A 24,328-nucleotide genomic window follows, 5' to 3' on the forward strand; every position below is an offset into this window, starting at 1 on the left:
TCCATGGGGAACGGAAAAAAATGTGCCAATCATGGACCAATCATGGAAAGACGGGAGGGAGCGGGGTTTCTCCAACTTCTCGAAATTTCGACATGACGCTGCAATATTGCACGAAAATAAATGCCTTGATGTCGTGGATAGTCCCTCTCCACACTATTCCAACGCGAAGCCAATGCTATCGATAGCTATCTATCAAACCTGCGAGTCAGCAACGTGCTTACGGCTTACGAAAGCTTCACGGGGCCACGGCCTGCAAGGCCTCCTTACGATATAGATGCAATGATCATCCAGTAGTACAGTCGTGTTCTCACCTCACCACCGAGATAACCGCCACCATAGGTTGCCGGTACCACCGCAAACCATAAGTACATACAATCGCCGCTAGATGTCTCACCTCGTCCGGGTCCGTGAGCTTGAACTCCCAGCCGTCGCCGGTCCACGAGATGAAGTTCTGGCACGACTTGTCCGTGAGCAGCTCCAGCAGGAACTGCCACAGCTGGATGGGGAAGAGCCGGTGAAGCAGGGGCCGGCGCCGGAGGACGGGTACGCGCCCATCAGCGGCGGCTTGACGTCGCCCTGCAGCGGCGAGGCGCGGTGGTGCGGCGGCAGGAAGGCCGGGTGCGGCGGCCCGTGGCCGGCCATCAACTCCGGGTGCCACGCCTCCGGCGGCGCCTGCGGCACCGTCTGGTAGTGCGCGTCGTATCCGGCCGCGTAGTGCGCGTCGTACCCGTCGTAGCGCGACGCGGGCGGGTAGAGCTTGTGCGGCGTGCGGTACTTGAGCTCCAGGCTGGCGTTGGGGTAGAACTCGGGCGAGCCGGTCTCGCCGTACGGGTGGTGGTGCTGGTCGGCCATGTGAGGGTACTCGGGCTCGTAGTGCTGCGGCACGTACGCCGGCGGCTCGTCGCCCATGCCCTGCATCGGCTCGGCCATTTGCGCGCCGTACGCACCTGCCGGCGGAGGAGGCGTCGGTCAAGCTACCGTCCGGGGCACAGCGGGAGGGGAGCAGTGTCTCACCGTGGGCCAGCGACCAGCGGAAGAAAGGGACAGCGCCGAACACGTCATGGGGGGAGGATAGGCTGTGGCAGGTGTGGTAGCCACCGCCACCGGAGTCTCTCAGGATGGACGCAGGTTTTCTAATCTGCCATCGAATATGGCTCGGGCCATTTGCTTCGCCACGCAAACGTTTCTGAGCATGCTCCACCTTAGGTCACATCTCGGTAGAACGCTCCACGACAGATCAGCCGCTCCAAGAAAGGAGGCACATTGGTCACATGGCCGATCAGCGGGGCAGGACCGCGGGAGTTGTTCGTCTTTAAGGAAGGCTTACATTACCAGGCAACAGAACGAACTCAGAACGAAGAGCAACAGAACGAACTCAGAGGCCGAGAACAGGGACGGTACTGAGGCGCGCCGACTGCGAGAACGGGGAAAGACCCGGACGAATCCGGCCGAATCTCAGCGAGCAGATAGCGAGCCGTTATGTTATCGTCCGCGCAATCCGTTCTCCACGCCGATGACAGCCGACACGCCACCATCGGTCCTCCCCACCCTCTCCTCCCGCACTGCTCTGCACCGCCAGAGCGACACCCGTCACCGGTCCGATGACACGATACGGCGGGCGCCACCTCCGCGCTGCCGCCGCCGCCGCTGCCGGCCGGCACAAAGCCCGGCCCGCCCAGCGCGACCGAGTGGCACCGCGATGACGCCATTCGGCAGGTCGGTGTCACCGGCGAGATCGCGACACCACGGCGGCGCCGCGCGCCGCCGGCGCCGGCGGAATGTAATCCCGCGCCGGACAATGGCGGCCGCGCGCGCGCGACCTTGGCGCCGGCTTTTAATTAGATCGCAAACAGTCGCCCGCCGCCGCAATTACAGCGCCAAAAAACGCCGCGCGCCGCCAGGCCGATAAATCAGCCGTTTCGGCGCGAGGCGACGCGGCGCGCCGGTGGCGACGAGGCGACCCAGCGTTGCGCCGCGTCGACGAACGCACAACGGCGCCGTCGGACGCCCCCCCCCCCCGCCCCCGAGGCCACAACCAATTCACAGGCGGTCGTCGTCGAGCGGCGGCGCGGCGGAAGTGGCGGCACCGGCGGCGCGCCGGCGGTGCCAACGGCGCCGACGCGGCGGCCGTCTGACCTCCGGGGTCCGGCCGGCGGCCACTTGTGCCGCCGCTCGACGGCTGCCGGCGGCAGCCAGCTGGCGCCGGCAGCGACGCCAGCCGCGCCGCCGCTCTCGCTGTTTGGGCCTCCGTCAGTCACTGGCTGCGCCGCCGCCGCCGCCCGCCGCCCAGCAGACTGGGCGGCCTGGGCGCCGCCCGGCCCGGCCCTGGGGGGCGCCGACCCTCCGGTTGTCATCTCAACGGCCCGCCGCCTCGCCGCGCGCCTCGGCCCTCTGCGTCTGTCCCGGCCTCGGTCCTTTATCCAAGGACACCCCCTTGCCACATCATCTCGTCTCCTCCAGTACAGCCACGACGCACTAGTACTTTTACTGTGGTCCTTTCCAGCCCATAAGTGCTCGATGGTGCAACCAAAGTGATCTCATTCTCCGGCGCTGTCACCTTCCGCCGTCCGTGAGGGATCCACCGTTCACAGCGGCCTATCTGCTCCTGCTTCCCGGCGGGACGGGAGCGAACGCCCCGCCCCTCCCCCACCCCTCCGCTCGGCAGCTCCAGTTACCCTGGATTTAACCCTTTTCCCACGGCAGCAGCGGCCGGCCAGCCCGTCGGCCCGGATCATATCCGGCGGTGGCCGGCCCGATCAGCTGTCGGCGCAGGGCCGGCGTCAGGCACCCCGCGCGGGGGCGCCCCCCGCCCCCTCACCGCGGCCTGCCGCGCCACACCGCCACCAGCGCCGCGCGGTGCCAGCGTTTCTCCGCCGACGCCCCCGCCGACCAGTGTTTTCGGCGGCGATAGGCGAGCGCAGTGACAAACCGGCAGCGGGCGTTGGCGGGCGGCGGCGGGCGGCGGCGGGCCCGCGGATCTGCCCCACCGGCGGTCCGTGGAAGCGGACCCACATTCGCGCGCCGGCCAATCAGGCGCTTCCGGCGCGCGCTGTTGACGCGCGCGGCGCGCTGTCCGCGCGCTGCGCTGTTTGATCGCCGGTCGCTGCGCCGCGCGAGCCGCGCGCAAACAGCGGAGAGCGGGCGGCGGGAGGGGCCGCGCGCCGCGCAGCCTCCCGGCCTGCCGTGGTGGAACGCGCCGCGCGGCCCCACCGACCTAGCGCGCCAATTCCGCTCATTTACGACGCCAGGAGCGCGTGCGGGCGGTCGCGCGGGTAAGTTACACAGTCATGGGCGGCGCGGCGGCGCGCGGCGGGCGCAGCACGTGCTCCGAGGTCGGCCGGCGGATCAAAGAGCGCCGCCGCCGCGGCGCGTTTGATCTGCAACCGCCAAACACTGAACAACTCGCTGTTTGTCCTTTTTAGCAAATGAAAACATTTAAATCCAGACTGTGCTTACATTCGAGTGGAAAAAGCGTCGGCGGCGGCGGGTTGGAGCTGCCGCCACGACGACTGCAGCGTGTGACGTGATCGCGTGCAGACAGGTGGGGAGACCATCATGCCACGTCAGCGCCCCGCCCCGCCCCGCCCCGCCCCGCCCCCGCCCCCGGCCACAGGTGAAGAGGTCATCCCGGTCGGCGCGTCAGCTGCCAGGTCTAATCCAGGCCCGCTGCACAGAAGGTCGACCCGAGGCTGAGCGCGCCCGCTCAAGCTGCGTCACCGCGCTGACTGTCCGTCCGCTGACAGCCGGCGGAGGACCCTGCACACGACGCCGTCCATGCACCGACCGTCCCGCCGACACCGCTGATCGTCCCGCTGACCGCCCGCTGACACCGCTGACCGCCCCGCTGACACCGCTGATCGTCCCGCTGACCGCCCGCTGACACCGCTGACCGCCCCGCTGACACCGCTGACCGTCCCGCCGACACCGCTGATCCCGCTGACCGCCCGCTGACACCGCTGACCGTCCCGCGACACCGCTGACCGTCCCGCTGACACCGCTGATCGTCCCCGCTGACACCGCTCTGACCGGCTGACCGTCCCGCCGACACCGCTGACCGTCCCGCTGACACCGCTGACCGTCCCGCTGACACCGCTGACCGTCCCGCTGATACCCGCTGACACCCGCCGCCGGCGCCGGTGAAGAGTTACACATTAAATCAGCTGGATCGCCGGCAGCCGGCGCGGAATACTTGCCACCGGTGTCGCTCAATGGCGACAATGGGCTCCAATCTGCGCAGTAACAAGAGGCTTCCGGCGCCTGGTACCGGGCTGTGGCCGAGGACGAAAAACCAGCCGGCGACAGCACATGGGAATGAATGGGCGGCGCCACGCCGGCCGGCCGGCCCCTCTCAATGGAGTGTCGAGTCCATTCATCAAAACGGGCCCGGCCCGGTCCACGGGCACAAAAGGCGGCTCAAATTTGTCCCATCCATGAAAGTGCGGCGTGTTAAATAAACACCGTAAAATTGACGTCCGAGCGGACAAAGGGCTGGGAATTCCTCACGGGGTCGGGCCGTGACTGGCGCTCGGTGCACTCCCTCCCCCTGCCCTCCCCCCTCCCCTTCTGTGGCGGTGGGCCCTCCGCCGCAGATGACACGGCGGGGACACAGGGCGTCACCGCGACGGACCTCCGCGGAGATGGGCGCTGCCCGGAACAAAGGTGTCGTGAGAAACGCTGTCCGGCCGCCGGCGTCCAGCTCCAGAGTTCGATGTGGCGAGGGACGCCTCTGCGGCGGCCGTCCGCCGCTTCGCGCATCTGCATGGGAAACGCGGACAAGCCGCGGCCAACCACACAAACGCAAAACCTGCTGACGTGCCCACGGCCCGCTCAGGCTGTCGATGAAGACTCAGGGAGCGCCAGAGGCGTCAGACGTGTCAGGCGTGTCAGCAGTGTCAGCGGCGTCGGCAGTGTCACGACGCCGCAGCCCACACCTGGTGACGGGTGTCGGACTCCGTGAGCGGACTCCGGTCCGCCTCTTCCTCGTCGTCGGTGCCCAAACGCCCGTCCGCGCCACTAACGCCACACCGCCGACCGGACAGGTGGGTGCGTGACCAATCCCAGTCGCCTCCTCCGCTAATGTCCCCCGGTTAATTCCGACTTCCTGTCGCTAATTGTGTCCTGCAGCACAGGCAGTTGGTAATTATCGTACCTATCTCTACGCAGCCTAAGGGTGGTATGATATTGTTGAGTGGATGATTTAAAACTGTAATAAGAACCGGAAGTCTGCTCATACTTAAAACAACAAAGCCACTGATATTTCATCTGTAACTAATAGCATTGTAATATAATCTGAGCAGCACAGGCCATAAACGTGAAGACAAAACCATTCTATCCCGATGACTTCTCAAAGAGAACCTCTACAATCCCACGTTATTAGTAACTGCATTGTATTCGTATTTCCGACATTGTTGTGTCCGTCACACAATGGAAATCAGATTACACATGTTCCCCTACCAAAGCGGGTTCGACCACCCCTCTAAACCCCCCCCCCCCCCCCCCCTCCTCCCTCCGAGCCTATCGTCCGTTCCGGTGGCTGCCCGGCCCAAATCAGACGCTGCCCCAGGCCTCGGCTAAGTCCCATGCGCCGGGTCCGCCGCCGGGCCAGCGGGGGAGTAAACGCGCACTTCCGCCGGAACTTACCCACCTCGCCTCCCTCCCCACCTTGAAATTGGCGCGCGCGGCAAAAACGCCTCACACCTGAGCGGCGGCCACGGTGGAGCGGAGGGTGGCGCTCACGCCTCACGCCTCACGCCTCACGCCTGGTGCGCAGTGCGCTGGTCCCGGTGGCGCACCACTCCAAGGCGCACCACCTGCGCCGGTACATATCACGCAATGTCACGGGTCACAGTGACAGGTCGCCGGCACCTTTACACCACAAGAGAATGTGTCGGGCCTGTCACATCGAGCGCACATGGGCCGCAGCAGAGTCACGAGACACCGCCAGCAAAACTTCGACGGGACAGGGCTGGTCTTTACGGTACTTTGGAAGCAATGGGCTTTTATACTCGCCGTCCAAGGACCTCCTCTGACGCGAGAGGGGACCGATTGTGCCTCGTCAGGCTGATGGCCCTGACCGGGGCCCCTCCCGGGCCGCGAGGGCAAACAATGCCGCCCGGACCCCATTCATTGGGCGCCCCACCTGCGAGAGCGAACGACGCATAGGAATCGGCGCGACCTTACACTTCCGGCGCGCCGCCGCCGGCGCGGCCGGGCGCAACGTCACGCCCCCGGCGTGCGCAAAAAACGCCCCCTCGGGCGGCGGGCGCCGGCGGCTACCGCCCGGCGCGGGGGACGGCGAGGGGCGAGGGACGGCTGGCAGACGGCGAAGGAGAAACGGACGGGCGCCATCTGGTCAGCGGGCGGCCGGGGCAGGGGAGCGGGGCACTGGAGCAGGCGGCGCCGCGCGCACAACACCGCCGTCCGGCCGATCGGCCGCCGCCGGCGCTGCCCCACTCCCGCCGCGACGGACACCCGACCCCAGCGCAACCGAGCGGACGCCCGAGACTCCGGCGCGGGCGCGGAGAGCATACCTGCGCGGGCGAAGAGGTCGGCGGCGAGCCGCGGGCCGGCGGCCAGGTCGTGCCGCCAGTCGCGCCTATGAGCCGTAATCATGGCCACCGCGCCCGTCACGTCACGTCGCGTCACGTCCCGTCACGGCCGGCGCAGGCGAGCGGTGCGTGGCGCTCGGCGCGCGCGCTGACCGGAGTGTGCGGCGGCCGACGGACGCCGCTCCGACTCACCCGTGCCCGCTTCCTGTCATGGGCGCCGGCCCATTTCGGATAGCACACTTCCCATACTCACTGGGTCATTGGAGCCAACGATATCGCCGCCGGTAGCCGAGACGTGTCAGCGGCCGGCCCCTCCGCTGACCCCGGCGACCTCGCTGACCCCACGCTGACCTCGGGGCGCGACCCCGCCAGCGCCGGCCATTGTAGCACGACCCGCCGGCCAAATGGCCAGGAGCCCAACAATGCGCAGCCCGCGAATGAAGATATGTGTGTGTAAGTTCGTTCGAGGGCCGCATTACCGCGATTTAATTAGAGTGCGCTGCCCCACTGGCGGGTTGACGGGGGCAGGGCTCGCGGTGCGAGGACTTCTGCACAAAAGTGGGCCGGTCAGCAGCCCCGTGCATGAGACGCAGTCGACTTGAGCGCGGGATCCACGGTGACAAAAAGGCCTGCAGTCAATGGTGCTGACTCGCCGAGTGAAACGGAGAATCGTTGACGGTGCAGACAGCCAACGCATGAATCCTGGCTTTCGGACCCACTTGCCGTCGGCAAAAAGAGTCATTTCGTGCTTCGCTGCAAACACATTTGCCGTTTTTGCCACCCATGGCACAAAGAGCGAGATCGTGCTCCAAAAAATCGGCCGCTACACAAGCTCCGCCGCTTTTTACAGGTAGGCCCCGCCCAGGGGCGCCACCCCCATGACGTCACGCATCCGGTGCCGCACAACATCCGGCCATCGGCTGCGCTCGTGGTGGCTCGTTAGGGAGAGGGTCGTAATAGCTCGGCTACTGTTTTACTGGGGGAGAGGCGGCAGCGCTGTCCTGGGAACGGCCCCTCCGCGCGCCGGGGACGACTCCTCGGCGCCGGAAACGCCGCGAGCGCCGGCTGCCGCCAGCTGGCGCCCGTTCCCACGAGCCGACGTAACCCACATCTCGACGGCGACGACGGAGCAGCGACGTTCGACGGCCGGTTTCACTTTCGGAACGACGCGGCGCGGAGACGGCGCCGGCCCGGGTCCCACGGCGCCGCGTGACGCCGCGTGACGCCCCGTGGACGCCCCGTGGCGCCCCGTGACGCGTGGAAACCCAGCGGCTGAGCTGGTGCTGCGATGGGACGCGGTCTCTTCTGCCTTCACGGCGGTAGCATGAAAGGCGTCCGGGTGTCAACAGCCAACACACACCGCTCCGCCACCGCTGTACTGTGACGAGTCGCGCGATACATGCTCCGACGCAGCGGTGATTCAATGTGAAGGAATGTGTCACCACCGTGTCGCCATGAGCAGTGCAGCGCGGACAAAGCGGCGACTGGCGCGCGCTGAATAGTAAGTACGCCCGGCGAGTGGACAGGTCTGCCGTCACACCTCGACGCGCCACCGCACGTGCCTCTCCCCGGCGTGCACAGCCGCCTGCACCCCACCCCGCCCGCCCTCCCGCCGATGCACGGCGCGCGGCCGGCGTGCTGTGCAGGGCACCCACCCCTCCGTGCTCCGCGTGCGTCGCGCCCCGCGCCGCCGGCCGACCAGCCCACTCGCCGCGTAGGGGAGGGCGGAGGCGTGCGCCGGAAAACAAAGACACCCGGCCGCGGCAGCCAGGCGCATCCCCCCTCAAGACGCCGGCCGAGGGCACCTGCTGCCCACCTGTCAATTCCCCCCCCCCGTCGGTGGCGCGGGCCGTTTTTGCGGGCCGGTTTGAAGGCGGCTGGACTTCGGCGTTCCGTCGCGGCGCTACAACGGCGGTGAGCGCGCGCCACTGTCGGCCGCGGGTCAGCTGACCATGCGCCGGCCGTGCCCGGCGGGCGAACCGGGCAGACGCAGACGGCAATTCGGTTTGAGCGGTGGGAGCATGTTTTTGTTTCGAGGCTATCGGCCGTGGTAAGCCAACATGACAGGTTGAGACAAGCTTGAATCATGTGGGTTATGTTGAGGAGCGGCGAACGACGCAGACAGCCGGACCACGTGATCGGCTCAGCGGGACTATCGCGACGCACGATATCCTCGACCTCGGTGACCCGTGCTCCCCAACGATGGGCTGACCACTGGCGCCGCCCTGGCCAGCTGACCACTGGCGTCGCCCTGAACCCGCGAGCCGACACCGCACCGGCAGCCTCCGCTCCAGCCAATCATAAGCCGAGCCGTGATCTTCCCAGCGCCCGGCCACCGCAGCGCCGAAGGCCGCCGGGGTTGACGGCGCGTCACGGCGGTCGGCGCGTCGGAGCCGACGTCGACGGCGCCGGCCGACGTTGCCGGCGGTCCGGCGCGTGCGGCGAGGCGCGCGCGGCGGCGTCATTTGTGAAACGGCGCGCCAAGCGGCGGAAATGGCGCGCCGGAGCGACGTTTCCGGACCAGAGGTCGGCGCGGGTCGCCTTTCTGCGCCACCTCGTGACACTTCTTTGTACTACTTACGCCCGGCTGATCTCAAATGAACAGCTCATTTGTGCATGCGGTTTGCGGCCGCAACACGACAACCTACTGCTATTAAAAGCCCATTGAGCGCGGAATTAAGCTGGCGGTGTGACCACTCAGCCGGGAATGGCACGGAGTCTTTCTGGGCGATCCAGTTCACGCGGAGGTCCAGTGACGTCATCCGAGCCGGCATTCCTGGTGCCGTCCATTACTTGCAGTAACGAGTTCGCAGATGCCAGTCCGAGGCGCCACCCGGCCGCCAGCCGCAGCTGCATCGGTCTGGGGCGTTGCGGTCTACCCGAGGCGGCCTCGCAGACTCCGAGACGCCTCGCGGCGTCAGGGGGTTGATGTCTCCCCTGGGTTTAGTTTGCGGTGCACTTAAGAGCCTCGTAAAACCCCGGATCTGGTGTCTGGTCCCTCCGGTGGTCACGGCATGCATAGGGGGGTTTCACGGTCTCGCTCGGCCTCTGCAGGCCTCCACTGTTCGGCGGACTCTGGCAGTGACCCGGGCCGCGGCGTCACGCGGACTCGCGGACTCTGGACGCGGCGGCCCCGGTCCCCGCTCCGACGCGGCCGACCTCAGCGGATTCCCAGGCGACCTGCTCAGGTGGCCGTCGCCGGCGCGCGGCCGCGTCTTCGGCGCGGGGTCGCCGCTCCGTGGTCGCCAGCGGGATCGGAACGCCGCGGCGCGGGCAGCCGCCGTGAAGGTCACGTGGTCCGCGCGGCCGGCGGCGCGGCGTCGTCCAATGTCGGCGCAGCGGAGCAAGAAGACACGCCCGCCGTCGCCGCCGCCGGGGGCGTACAGCGCGGCGCGAGCCATCGCGGACGGAGGGAATGAATGACCGGGGAGCGAGCGCAGGAATATTCATGCGGCGAAGAGAGCAGGAGGTAGAGGGGGACCGGGGTAAGGGGGGGGGGGAGTTGAGCCGGGAAGTTGGTTTGGTGGGTGGGAAGAACGACAGCCGCTACCGATGCAAGGAAAACGAGAATGGATCTGGGTTGCCAAGTGCTAGAGGCCCAGAGACGATAGGAAGATTACGAGAGGGAAAATGTGTCTGGGTGTGTAATACGAGCATCCAGGAAATATGCGTTCTGAGGTATTTTCCCGGCCGGAGTTTTCCCAATGGCTCCAAACGCATGCTCAGCTGACACCAAACCCACAAACCACTTCCAACAGCGGTACAACAAATTCACGGCCAAACCTCGAAGAAAATGGAGCGGCTGCAACCTCCACAGTCGCGCGGGAATAAACCGCACCGCCATGGTACTCACCTCCTGAGAAGGGTGGTGCGTGCGGGCCGGGCGGCGGGTGCGTGGGCGCCGGCGCCGGCGCGCAGGGAGGCCCCGGACTCGTGTTCATTGGCGCCGGCGGCGGCAGCTGGCTCGGTGGCAGCGGGTGCGCCTGCGAGTGCGGCGCCGTCGGCTTGGGGTACGTGTCCAGGAACTGGTTGAGGTCGGGCACGCACGCGCTCTCGTACAGGCTGGTGGGGATGTTCTCCAGCGCCGCCTTCGCCTTCTCGCACTCTGGAAGCGGACAGAACGCAGACTCAGCGCCGGCCATAATGGGTCGTTGTGGTTTGTTTATCTGTCCAGCTGCGTTGCTGGTGCAGTATGCAAAATATGCCAGCCGGTCGCAGCAGTTCGTCCTCAGAAGTCCCAAGCTAAGAGCAAGGGCTTGCTGCCCGTCAGTTACATGACAGCATCAAAGAGATCGTCAGGCAATTGCATAAGAGCGAACTGTTCCCTACGCAGTGTTGCTGGTCTGCTCTGTCATTTTGTCTGGTCCAAAAGTCACGCTCGAAGCTCGGCCCCTGCCTCTGACCCAAAACTCCAGTCAGTGGGCATCGGGACCTTAAAAATGGGAGAGCTACGCAGGCCCATGCCCTGTAGGCAGATTCGCTCCACACATCACATCAGCTTTCTTTAAAAAAACCTCCAGAATTTCAAAGAGAGGGTCCTGTGAGGCTCCTCCCCTCCTCTTCCCCAGTTCCTAAGCCTTTATTCGCGGCTCAAAATCACGCAATAATTAGTATTTGACCTGTGGTGCTCTGATGCCGTTTTATGCGATGCATAAACAATAACTCAATCTACCTGCCAGTTACTGTGGTCAGCCACAGTAACAGCCACAGCCACAGCCACAGCCACAGCCACAGCACGCCGGCCCACGTCCCAGCCATATCGCTCGTTCGCTCTGGGACCGGTCCGCGTTCCCAGCCGCTCCCTGCGGCTAAATGTGTCACACAGAGCTCCACCCAACGCCTGCGCGCGGCGGGTGACCCCGCGGCGCCTGCCACCACGCTGCACCGCCGGCGGCCGTGCACGGCCCCCGCAGCAGCGGCGGCAGCGGCGGCAGCGGCGGCAGGCAGCGGTAGCAGCAGCGGCAGCGGCGGCAGCAGCGGCGCCGCCTCTGACCCGGCTGTTTGCCGCGCGGTGCGCACGTGACGCGCCGGCGGGTCACGCCGCGCCGCCGCGGGACCTTTGTCAGTGATGTCACAGCAGGGCGGCCGCTGGCGCCGGCTGAGCCGCCGCCGGCGCCGCTGTGTCACAGGGACGGAGCTGCACACGGCCACGAGCGAGAGAGGGGAAGAAGCGACGGCCGGTCGCAGGCCTTATCCGAACTGCTCGAGGGATCCCCGCAGTTCGGGGTCTGCCCAGAGTCATCAGTTATTTTCCGTGCTGGGAGGTCCCTCATTCCCGTGGACTTCCCTGTTGGTTGCTTCTCTGAACCTGAATTGTTTTAGACACCACTTCGTTCGGCAAGGATGCTGATGACGCAGCCTTCCTTCGGCAAGGATGCTGATACACGTTGTGGTCAGCTGTGGGCTTTAAATGGGAGGGATGAATCACGTTTCTTTCTCACCGTGACCATTCCGAGTCACGGATCCAGGGTAGCACGTGCAGCATGCCTTCTTCACGCCCACCCCCAAAGCCTTACTGCATCATTAGAGGCAAGATGGAAATCCCGGGACACGAAGTGTCACCATCGTGATACACCCCTGCAGGCAGCTGGAACTGCTGGGAGCGCGTTGGAACTACCTAAAGCGGAGGCCTTGGCGTTCACAGCGTAACGATGTTACGAGGAATTAATGATGACCACGTCAGCCAGGACCGACAGAGCCGGAGCCTTTGGAAGCTGCGATCAAAGTGGAAGCTCAGCATGCGGGCTCGTGAGGCGAACCACGCCGAGAATTCTCGAAAACTCGCCCTTGCGTCTCCAGTGGAATCCCGGAACCACGACGGGGTGGCTACGTCTCATGCTCCGTTTACATTAAGTTCTTGGCAGTCTGCGTAAATATAACCAACGTAAATAATGCATCGTTGCGAGGCGGCCAAAACTGGCTATTTTTATTCACCGGAAGCCTGGTTAGGAAAACAAGCACAGGCTTTGGCCGGGCCCAAACCACTGCACGGTCCACTGCCGCGGCGCGCACAACCAGCCCAGAGCGCGGTCAGTCGGCCGGCCCGCCCCGAATCTCCTGAGGCGGAGGTGCCTGCGGCAACACGGCGCGTGGGCCGGCGGCCGGCGGCAGCGCAGCAGAAACAGACGCCGCGTCTGGCCGCGGCGCACAGCGCGAGTGGCGCGTGTGCAGCGGCCGTGCCGGCTCCCCAGCCAAGGCCGGCGGCGGCGCGCTGCCGGGCCCGCCAGCGCGGCACGGCCGCCATTGTTCGGCGCGCTGCCGCCGGAGCTGTCGCCGCCGGCGCCGCCGCCGGGCGACGGTCACCTTGGGCTACCGGGCGATAATCGAGCCGAAACGCGGCCTGCGGAGGCTGGCCGGTGACTGACACGGCCCGGTGCAGCGTTTTTCAGCTGTTTCGCTCTTCAGCGCGGGGGCTCAGCTGAATGGAAGGGTTGCGCGGCGCGTGATCCGGGCCGCAGATAATGAGGGCTACCTGCTGACTGATGAGACAGCTGAAACAGCGGGGGCTCGCTGTCTTCTTTCCGTCCCGACGGCCCCTCAAAGTCGCAACACCGCTCTGCGCCAGATCGCGTGACTGGCTTCCTCCGTGCGCGCCAGCGCTCACAGCGTCCGGCGAACACTGCCGAAACTGAATCAGACTTCCGAGAATGGGCGTTTAGCCGGGCTGTTGGCGTCGCGGCGACGCTGCCCAGACAGTACGCGTTCCTACTTAGCCGTCGTTTAATAACTGCGGTCATCAGCTGAACAAATAAACTGAGACCATCTGGCAACGGAGGCGGCTGGAGCGCGCACGCACTGCGAGCGGGCCGACGCAGCGTGCAGCTCCGCTTCAAAGCGTCTCCAGGCTGCGCGGGTGACGGGCGAAGCCTGCCAGAAATCACGCGCCGAATTAGCCGCCGCGCCGCCTTCGAACCCGGGATTAGCGGCGTTTCCGGCGCGCGCGACGCCGTCGCTGTTTTTACCCCAAATATTGACACTTTAATGCACTTTTGGTGGTCGCGGCAAACAGGTCGGCTCACAACTCACCGGCATCGAAGTCGTGTTGTCACAGCGGCGCCGCGGGATCAAGACAAACAGGCGGCGGAGGGTCGCGCCGTTCCTTCCGGTGGCGCGGCGCCGGCGGCACGTCGCCGCCCGAGGCCCACCTGGTCCGCGGCGCCCCTCGTCGCGGCCGGAAGCGGTAAGGCCGAACTTTGTCGCCGGGCCCGGGGGCGGCCCTCAAAGGCCAGCGGCGAGGAATGTCGGCGGCGCATTCACCCCGACGCTGGAGCGCCCGCCGCCGATTGTGCGCCAAAAATGCGCCCGAGATAATCCAGTCAAGACGGAGAAATGCCGTGAATGGCGACTGGGTTAAATTACGCGCCACTGGACACCGGACGGCTACCGGGAGCAGGACGCGGCCCGGGCGGCGTCCCGGCCTCTGGAGCGCGCTGACGGCTATATCGCCGCGGCCGGCGCGGCGGGGTCTAATTACCTGACGGCGATATTTCGCCGGCCGATCTGGAGTGTCTAATTACAGGCGGCTGGCGAGCGCGCCGGACGCCCGTTCATCCCTCACGCGTGGGTCGTCGAGACGCAGGGGCAGTCTGGCACCGGGAGCCCGCGGCGCGCGCTGGTGGGGCTCGCCGCGGGCGCGGCTTCACAGAGACGGGCGAAGGCGATGGTGACAGCGCTGGCGCATGTGGTGCAGTGGCGCGACAGGGGTTTAATGATATGTCATAGCGCCGTTTTACGTTTAATTTACTTCCGAGAGGCATACATTCGCTTTGCGTTGTTTTCTAACAAGTACATAGCAGTATTCAGCCTTAAGTACGACTTAATCGGTCATTTTTAATAATATGACACAGGTCACAGCTGATTCAGAACAACTATATTGTATCCACGCCGTGACGCAATGGTGATCAAAGATGTTAACAAGAAAGTTAGAACATGGTGCATATCAACTGATGTATTCAGGTATTATTTTATAAGTAAGGTATATGAAATAAGATATGCCTATGCCTCTTCTCAGAGCACAGCTCACTAGCCTATTTCGTCGCAACATACCGGTGAAAAGAATAGCTCGTGTTACATTCGGCGTTCTTGGAAACCATCAATGCCTAGGGCTCTGATCACCAGTCAGAACTGCATTTGCACCGAGAAGCCAAGTGCGGTCTGCCCAGCAAAATACAGGTATTGCCCTCGTCACGAAACTACTTACATCACTTTCAATTCACACATAAACGATCGTTGTACGCGCATTAGTGTGAAGCTGAAGGAAATGCCCGGTTTCTTGGAGATAGGGATCAGAGTCACCCCATTATCATCCAGACACTTTGCGGGGGTGATTATGCATGCAAGCCGGTAGTTCCCCAAATAGTATATTATCAGCGAGCAGCGCGCAGCCCGAGTGACAGGAAAAGTTGTTGCAGTCCGAGGTGCCCGTAGCTTTCTCAGACACTTTTCGTCGCTTGCTTGAGGCATGCCGATTTGGCCAATGCCCATGGTTTGTCTTCGAACACGAGGTTCCTTTGATTTATGCCGCCTGCTAAGCTCATTCCAGTGTGTGCCGACTCCATAAAAGTTAAAGAGAAAAATACAGGCGACCCGTTACCAGCATCGCATGCCGCAGCTGCCACGCCCATCCCGAGGCCCGCCACGTCGCCGTCTGCCGTCACTAACGCATCCTCTACCCTTCCCGCAAAGCCCGTCCTCACCAAACGTGAAGCGACTTCGCAGCTCTCCCCGGCGGCAGTGGCGGCGCGGACGCGGCAGTTGCGGGGCGGACGCGCGGGTGCGGCGCGGCCGGCGCGTCGGCGCGTCATGGGGCGGGGCGTATCCGGGGTCCGCTTCCGGTGGAAACGGTGCCAGGTCAGGGTCCGCTGGCCACGCCACTGACCGATGGCCATCGCCGATGGACAAATAACAATTACACGCGGGCGCCGGCGGCGGTCCGGGTCACGCCGTGTGAAAACGCACACAAACACGGCTTGCGCAAACGGGGGCGTCGGCGTCGGCGCGGCGCCGTCGGGAGACAACGGCTCGCGGCCGGTGGCGAAAGCGGGGGCGCGCTGGCGAAACGTCGGCTCGCGCGTCCGCCGACGTGCCACGCGTCGCTGGCGATGTGATGTGATTTAGTGCACGCGACGCGCGTTGTCTGTGGTCCTTGTAGCGCTGGACCACAAGAAAGCAAGAGTTCCCGTTTCGTGTGAGCGTCATCGGTTATTCCGTGTGAAAGATCAGACACTCAACGTGCCAGCCGGGCTCACTTGTATATGTCGCCGATTTAGCGCCACATAGTGTGCGAGGCAAATGCCACGCGAACGCGCCGAACATGGCGCACCACGCCGAAGCCCGGCCGGCCAGCGCGCCCCTGCCGTTGAGCGCCGCCAGTGGTGCAACCGACAAGACAACAGGGCCGTGCCGGCGGCCGCGCGCTGTGAAACAATGTCAGCCCGTTCCGGCCGCTGACTTCGGACAAACAACCGGGCCGCGTGGAGATTGGACAGATCGCCCGGGGCCGCTCATCAGCCATCAGCCGTGTGACCATCACACCCCGTCCCCTCTCCCGGTGCGAGAGGGGAGGGGTCATCTCCAGCGGCGCGTGCCATCACGCCAGGGACAGGTGTTTCAAAGCGCGGCGCCGCGCGGCGCCCCCGCACATTGTTCCCGGCTCTAAACACGGCATCCTCCGAAACGGCCGTCGACGAATGAGCCATGTTTGCGAAATATTCACTCGCCGGTCGGTGCTAACGGCTCGGTGGCGCTGCCGTGTGGCGGTGTGCCTCGCCCAGCCGGGGGCCAGATGCGACCGCAGAGCGGCGCGGACTGCACAGCGCGGGGGCGTCGCCGTAGCACCAGACAGCGGGCCAGGGGCTACCTGCCGCGGCACCAGGCAGCTGCGGGCGACATGCAGCTGGCATGTCCCCCCGTCAGATTTTGCGATCGACATGGTCCAGGCCGCGGATAAGTGACGTTGCACCAGAGCCTGCGGTATCCTCGGAATGTTCTGGTGCGCTGACACATGAGCGCCCCTCAAACAAATAACATTATATCATTGTTTGTGTTGCCTCAGCTGCTCCAGCGTCACGACATCCTCCGCCCTGACACTCTGCCGAACGAATGGCGTTCCCCGCTTAGCACGATTTCCGACGCTGCGCTAGCGGAGTAACTTGTCAGGCACCGCGCGCCTTCCAAGTGCTCCTCGATCGACGCGATGTCACCCCAATGGGGACACGCCTAGCGGTGGGGGAGCCCCACCCCTCGCAAACGGGCGGGGTGGCGCCGTGCTACCGCCATCTGCCATCAACGATACGGTGCTGCCAAACGTAAATATTTATTGTCATCAATCGCAGCGGCCGCGCCACGACGGCCGTGCCAGACGGACGGGCACCTCCAGTTCCGGAGATGCTCCAGCACGGCTGCAAGACCGACCAACGGCCGAGCGTCGTTCGGGTGACGTCACAGGCGCTGGTCGGGGTCGGTCGGGCCAACCAGGGGTGGGGGCCAGATCCTCGCAGGAGGAGATTGGGGCCGTGCGGGGATCGCGGCGAACGGTGGACCGTTTTGAACAAAGTTTCAAACAGGTGGGCAGGTGGTGACCAGAACGGCAGCGGGCTTGACGTGAACTGGCTAGTCTAGCGCCTGCACCTGGCGAGGTCTGGGACCGATACAAAACCCAGTCAGGACCACACACTGCTCCATCATACTTCTGACGAGGCCAGTCAAATATTGCTGGCTTCAATCATTGAGCGAGCCGTGGCGACGAGACGTTCGTTTAGACAGGTCCATTCAAACCCGACGGTCCGATCTCAGCTCGGAAGCACAGGCACGTAGCTGCCACGCTCCAGCCGGCACCTTCCAACTCGTATCGTACGCAGCTGGATCGCGCCTTCCGTGTCGGATTGCGGAAGGCAGGTCCTGCTACCCGATCCTTGGGAGTCCATCAAATGCAGGCGTACAATGCCCGGGTTTCCAATGCAGCTCACCATGAACACATCAAGATACGAAATTTCAGAGTTGTGCGATGCCACCGACAGTGTGATCTTCAATCATTTGGGCTCCCTCTCAGAGGCATGCACTACTGTCCAATTTTTTTAACTGGCTGTGGTTTTCTCCGCCTATTAACAGCACAAAATTGCTCCGATGGTACTTAAAGTCGCCATTTTAGCAAGGCGTCGATGGCTAGTTTGCCGGTACGAAAGTTTCCAGAGATACCTGATGGATTTCAGTCTAAGCTTTTTAGGACATGCTCTCCATGTAACACCATAGTTCTAGTGTCGAAATTCTGGTATGATTGGGGCCACCCCCGCCCCAGCCACCCGCCACCTAACGGTAAACAACGCGACACCTCTGACCGGAAGGCGATGGAACTTGAAGTGAAAAATGCTCCCAATCAACGCATGACGCTTTGCTGCGGCGTGCTGTCGAAAAAAAAATTAGATGCGCAGTCAAGACGAAGGGGGCGAGCTTTGTTGCTTTGTATTTCATAATCCTGTTGCTCTCGATACGTCTCCAGAATCTGTTTTGCTTTGATCCCGCGAAGGCAAACCCTGCGAGGTGGACACAATTCTTCCACTTAGTATCGCAAAATATCTTGGAAATGGCGGAGGGGTAGAACAATCAACGGTGCGCAGCTGCCATTTGTTAAATCAAATCCGTAATTTTGAACTTTTTCTGTTTTAACTTCGATAGCTGTTTTTTCTGACAGCGGAAATGCAGTTGCTAAGAAAATATCATGGAATGACGACAAACCAAGAAAAATATATATTAAGAACGATTTCACCGGTGACAGAACTTGATCGACAGCATCAATATAACCTATCATATCCTCACATGAAGCGACCAAAGAATGTTGTCTACATTTGGCCTTCATGACGTTGTCTCCCATTGGAAGTCTGCAGTGCTGATTGCTCAAGGTCGGTCTTAGCCGGACGAGCAGGTTTCAGATATGACGTAACTGGATCACAGGCGCTAACAATCACGACCTCGTGTCGCATGTAGTCCGTGGAGATGGTATCACGGCTTACACTGCTAAAGAACCTGACATTTCTCTGTCACACTGGCCGGGCTCGTATAGAGGGTCACCAGCACTGCGGGCTGACAGCAGTGCTGGGCTGGACAGCGAGCGGCCGGGCTCGTACAGAGGGACACCGGCACTGCAGACTGACAGCAGTGCTGGGCTGGACACGACGGTTCGGGCTCATACAGAGGGACACCGGCACTGCAGGCTGACAGCAGTGCTGGGCTGGACACAGAGACCTTGCAGCCGTATTTCAACGACCGACGCACCGGTTCTTTGCAAATTTTCTTGAAAGGATAAAAGCCTGATGATTTTTGTCTAATTTTGTTGACGGGGCCAGTAAGTACCATACATTTATGAAAGCCACGTTCTGGGTTGAATAGTCACAAAATGTTGCGCCTATAACAAACAACCGAACAACCGGAAGTAAACATTAAGGTGGGTGGTGGTGCAGTGGTTAGGACGCTCGACTCTGGACCCATCGGTCTGGGGTTCGAGTCCCTGTCACGTCACCATCGCATCTAACATGATTCCTTACAAAGGCATCCATCTCCAGATGACCCTGGCAGTTGGTGAGACGTAAAAGCCCCGATTACCATAATAATGTGAAGTGACCACGACATGGCAAAATTGCTTCAAATGCCTGACAGCATCACACCAACTGAACAGGCTGTCAAATACCAGCGGCAAAAGCTTGCTCTCCTAGAACCCACTTCGATGTTCGAAACAAAGTCGTAGCGCTCAACTGTCCGCACATTCGAAGGACAGGCACGTTTTCGCCGACGCGTTCGCATCGGCTCAGTCCAGACTGTGTACTCACCACGCTGCAGGTTCTCCAAGTGCTCCCACAAAATGTCCCCCATCCACTGAGGCGTCCGGGCCAGAAAGTTCTCTTTGCCCATAGCGCACATCTCGCGCCCCGTCATATTGAACTTGTCTATTTCCACTCCCTCCATGCAGAACTCGTTGGTGGCCCAGCATAGCCAGTGCACCACGTCCATCTGAGTCCACTGGCGCGGATCTGCAACAGGGTCAGGTCAGCCGGGTCAGGGCGGGTCGGGTCAGGTCAGCCGGGTCAGGGCGGGTCGGGTCAGGTCCAGCCGCCGGGGCACGTCACTGCTTGTCTGACTTTGGCCGGAAGTCAGGAGCGGAAGGCTTCAAGAGCAACGTTCAGGAACCTTACAGAGATTGCGCCGACCAAAACAGTTCTTCTATCGCATTTTCCTGCAGCGAACAGGGCATCATCATTTCAGTAATCAGCTTTAAAACGCCAATAAAACCGTAAATGAAATGTGGTCACTTTTACGTATTGTCTCCAGCGTTCTATATTATATCCATGATAATATAGAATTAGGTATTATATATTATCTATATACGTATTCTATATTATCTCCATGATAATATAGAATACAACGTTGTTATTACTGAAAGCACCGTCACCGCGTCATCGACTGCACGTTAACGATGCTGATACCATAATTTTCAGAATTCCTGCCGCTTACGGGAGGATACACCTGACACACCGACAGATGAAAAACTTGAGAGGATATGCCGGACCTTTGCGCGTGTTTAGTTAAAAATGATTCGGTTCGGGGTGGACTAAAATAGTTCAATTTACCAAAACAACGCTATAAGTCTTAGATTCAAGCCAAAGGGAGCGAGACACTAATAAAGCTACGCTGCGGCTCTTGTCCCTCACATTTATTAACTAAGGCACTCGCTGAAAATCAGACCACAAAGACAAACTATTCCAAAGCCGGGAGCACGTCATTCGAATCGCTGATGCGTTTATGTCAAATTGGTTCCGTGGTTCCGTGTAACTTCGGAATACCTATCGAACAGAATTCGTCATTCAAATCCAAAGCACAATAGCCCTGAGTCTGCCGACCAAATATTACAGCTATCCACCGCGCTGGAAACTGGCGGCCATGCTGGATCTGGCCCATGACAAAAGAAGCAATCCAATCACAACCGCTGATCTACCATTGCTCAACAACTAAAGCAAAGCCTTGCACTTGGCTCCGTCGCTCGATAATCCCTCCAAGCACTCTTGACACTGCGATAGCCACAGCCGATTTGTCGGCGGCTTTGATGCTGCGGTGCCCGCTGCGCGCTGGGTGATATCGCCTCTGGCGCAGGTGTCTCCGGGGGAGGGGGTGCAGCGACAGCCGCGGCCGCTCGTGCGTCCCGAGAGGCTGCGTGGCGGGATCGCCTCACCTTTGGGTATGTACCGCTTCTCTTGCTCTTTGTTCCAGTTCTCGAAGGACGCCATGAGGGCGTCTGCGATCTTTTTGTTGGTGCCGGGTGTCAAGGGAGGCACCTGGGACGGCAGGTCTGAAATTCACAACGGAGACGGGTGAGCACAGACACGCAAGACACCGCAGACGAGTGAGCGCAGACACTCCAGACACCGCAGACGAGTGAGCGCAGACTTTCAAGACATCGCAGACGGGTGAGCACAGGCACTCAAGAAGGTCGGGAGATGTATCGAGACCACACAGCAAACCATATTTCACACATCGGTTCTGAATTTAGAGATAGAGACAGCTGGGCAGTGAGTCCCAGACACTTGCACCACAGACAGCTGGGCCCTGAGATTAAGAGCTCGCAGACAACAGTGCTGGAATCCACAGACAGACGATTGTGTACTAACGCTCTGACCTCGCAGGCGACTGGGAAGGGACACTGGCACACCACATACAGGTCGTGATAGACAATCAGACATCCCGGGCAGATCTGAGACCAATACACAGAGATGCCGAGCGCATACTACACGAACGTTTACAGACACTCGGGCACCTGAAAAACGGCAGAAGTTTGTTGTTCAGGGACGGAGTCGCGTGGAATCCCGATAGGAGTTGGAAACAGGCAGACCCAACGCGGAAAAAACTCGGCGCATTTAGGAAACTGGAATGGCAGGTTAGCGTTGACGGGCATAGCAGAGACCCTCTCCAGACGAAGCGGGGACAAAAAGGTGTCTGCCGGACTCGTTCCTCCCAGGTAAATATAGGTACGTGACTGTCAAACTGAGGCTGGTAGACACTGGACGCCAGTGGCCTTCAGGAAATGCGCACCAACCATAACGAAATAAGGCAAAGCCCTTAGATGGAGATGGCCGTGAGTGGGCGGAAAATGAGAATCGCAAAAATACGTAACAACTGCCACATTAAGAATAACATTATTTAACGGGGCCAAATATATAAACATAAACCGTCGTACAATTATTTACCAACGAACACCCCTGCAGCTGCTTTGCTCACTGACTCGCAATATCTCACAGTCGCAGCGGTCGTCACGACCGGGCTAGCGAAATTCTAGAAGTCCGAATGGTTTGGGCAAAATCACACGGTTACATAACCAGATCTGACGCCAATAGTCAGCGCCAAGCAGGCTTGGAAAAAGCCATCAGTTCCACCTCGCGGCCACGGATCGTAAGCACCACATGAGCCAGGCCGCGCAGCTGTCTTGGCCTCAGCCTGCCAGCCCATTGAAACGCACCGCGCCTCCCGAGCGCCTCTACCTCCGCCAGCAGCACGCGCACGGAAGCGCAGGTGGGCGGCCGCTGCGGGCGGCTCACGGCTCCTCGGCGGCACACGCGGACACCACGGCGACGGGCGCCACCCCCACCTGGACGGCGCGACCCAGCACCGACCGACCCGACGCCACAGCCGCAATAACCGGGCGGCGGTCCGTCCGCCGAGAAATACACGGCCAGCCGCTGGAGCGGCGCCAACGCAAACGCCATGAAAACATCGATTCTACACGGGTTGTGGGCTACAGTTGCAATTGGCGGTGATCAAGCGTATCGTTTCCGACGCGGCTGTGGGGGCGGCGGGGCTTGGCAGCGGCGCAATGGCCGGCGCTGGCGCGGCGCGCGCGCACCGTACCTCTCGTTTTCTTCGCGGGGCGGAGCGCTGGCCGCGGCACCATCGGCTCTGGCTTCTGGAACATGCGGCTGCTGACCATGTGACTCGCCTGCGCCATAGCGGCCCGGCGCGCGCCGCTCGTCGCGCGTCGCGTCGACACGCGGGTTGTTCGGTCGGCCGGTCGCGCGCCGCAGCAGCACCGTCCTTCGCGCACCGTCCCCCGAGAGACACTGGTGCCCCGCTCCCCTCGCGGGCGGCAGCGGCGGCGGCGGCGGCGGCGCCCGGGGCGGCGCCGGACCCGGCGCGGCGGCCCTTCGGCGCCCTCCGCGCGCGGCGCCCGCTTCCGGCGGTCGGCAGCGTGGCCGACGGCTGTCGTCGACGTCGACGGGGGGTCGCGGGGTGTCGTCGGGGGCAGCAAACGATGGAGACGACGAAAACGCCGCTTGCCGACGGCCGGTAATGCGCGACCAGTCCCCAACTCAGGCGAGACTAATTGCCTCCCCAGGGCCACAACTCGCTCAATGAAAGTTTATGAATGAATAGCCTCTACCGGGGCGGCGTAGGGCGGAGCCTGCCGGGCAGCGGCGGCCGCTGATTGGTTGAGGCCTTGGCAGCGGCGCGCGTCAGAGCGGCTCGCAGGTGGGAAGGCCGGGGGTGGACGGCGGCCGGACCGGCGGGCGCCGCACCGGCCGGTCGGCGCGGCGCCCACCCAGCCGCGAACACCCCTCCCCGACCCGCCGACCCCGGCCGCGCCGAGCCATGAGGTCAGCCGAGCGGCGCCGTGACGGCTCGCCCCAACTGGCACGAGCAACAGGTGACCACCTGTGCCGCCGCCGCCCGGCAACAGCTGACCCCTCAATCACGCCGACCGTCGAGAAATAAAGGGGCCGCCGCCGCGCCAGACAGGCGTCAATCATCCAGCTCGCGCGCCGCGCGCGCCCCCAGACGGGCCCCAGACCGCATCGGCGCGAGACGTCGGCGAATCAAAGGCACCGCGGGCTCTGCTGGGTGGTGGCCGCCGGTGGCGGCCCCCGGGAGCCCCGTGCGGCGCGTCGGACTGACGGCGCGGTCAGTGGAGGTCGCGTGGCCGTGCCGGCAGCAGTGGCAGGCCATCATTAGCCGGCACGAGCCGGCCCCGGGGGCGGAGGCATGCGCCTTCTCTCTCCTCGGAGGAGAAGGGAGCCTGTTTCACTCGGGCACCCTTCTGTGCGCCGCAGACTGTCGGCGCCGGCAGCTGAGAAGGAGGTGATGATGCACCATTGGGGAGAAAGTTGCAGCAAATTCGTGGAAGAGCTTGTTCTTCGTTCAGGCTACCCGTCAACGCAGCTTTCATATGACTCTCGGCGAGGTCTTAATTTTGTATAATCACGCCTGCTTTTTGTTTCGGTTTTGGCTCGTCGGACGACAGAGCCCGGGCCAACCACGGTTTGGTTCAACCTTGACTCCGCTCCGTCATGGTAAACGTAACGTTTTGGCCTGTCAGCCCCTGTTCAATCTCAGCCCGTTTTGTAAAACCTGAGATTTTGTTCGTTTCTTTGCAAACTCCGCACTTTCCACACAGCGGGCGCGTTTCGGTCGGCTCTGGCCCGGTTTGGGCTCCGTTTGGCTCGGTTCCGAGCAGCCCCGATGCTTATCTGGCAGTGGTGGAGGCCTGTTCCCACGCCTGTCTGGGGCTGATCGCATCGGTCCAGCGCTTGTCTCGACCTCCGAGTGGGGTCAGTGCAGATTCGGAGCGTGGTGCTCTTGTCAGCTGCTTTCGCCGACGATGGAAATGAACCACAATAGCATTTGGTGGGATGTGTTATCGGTGCTAGGGACGGAACGGAACGGTGTTAGACAGGGAACGGTGAACGGCCGAGGCTTTTAGATAGGAAAGGGTGAGGGTAAAGTTGCAAGCATGTTGTGTCCTTCAT

At 62.5% G+C, this 24,328-nt stretch overlaps 1 protein-coding gene across 1 annotated transcript in view; it reads right to left on the minus strand.

The window, feature by feature from the left end:
- LOC119094494 (leucine-rich repeat extensin-like protein 3) overlaps positions 1 to 22,533 on the minus strand; it is a 28,368-nt gene extending 5,835 nt beyond the window's left edge. Inside the window, exons 1-5 of the mRNA XM_037217552.1 lie at positions 22,437 to 22,533; positions 20,767 to 20,883; positions 19,370 to 19,570; positions 10,402 to 10,653; positions 495 to 947 (exon numbers count right to left, since the gene is read on the minus strand). Coding sequence (XP_037073447.1) covers positions 495 to 947; positions 10,402 to 10,653; positions 19,370 to 19,570; positions 20,767 to 20,883; positions 22,437 to 22,533 — 1,120 coding nt within the window. The remainder of the gene's footprint in view (positions 1 to 494; positions 948 to 10,401; positions 10,654 to 19,369; positions 19,571 to 20,766; positions 20,884 to 22,436) is intronic.
- Positions 22,534 to 24,328: the final 1,795 nt, after the last annotated feature.

Source organism: Pollicipes pollicipes, unplaced genomic scaffold (genome assembly GCF_011947565.3).
Source record: "Pollicipes pollicipes isolate AB1234 unplaced genomic scaffold, Ppol_2.1 Scaffold_4002;HRSCAF=4701_pilon_pilon_pilon, whole genome shotgun sequence".
Lineage (NCBI taxonomy): Eukaryota > Metazoa > Arthropoda > Thecostraca > Pollicipedomorpha > Pollicipedidae > Pollicipes > Pollicipes pollicipes.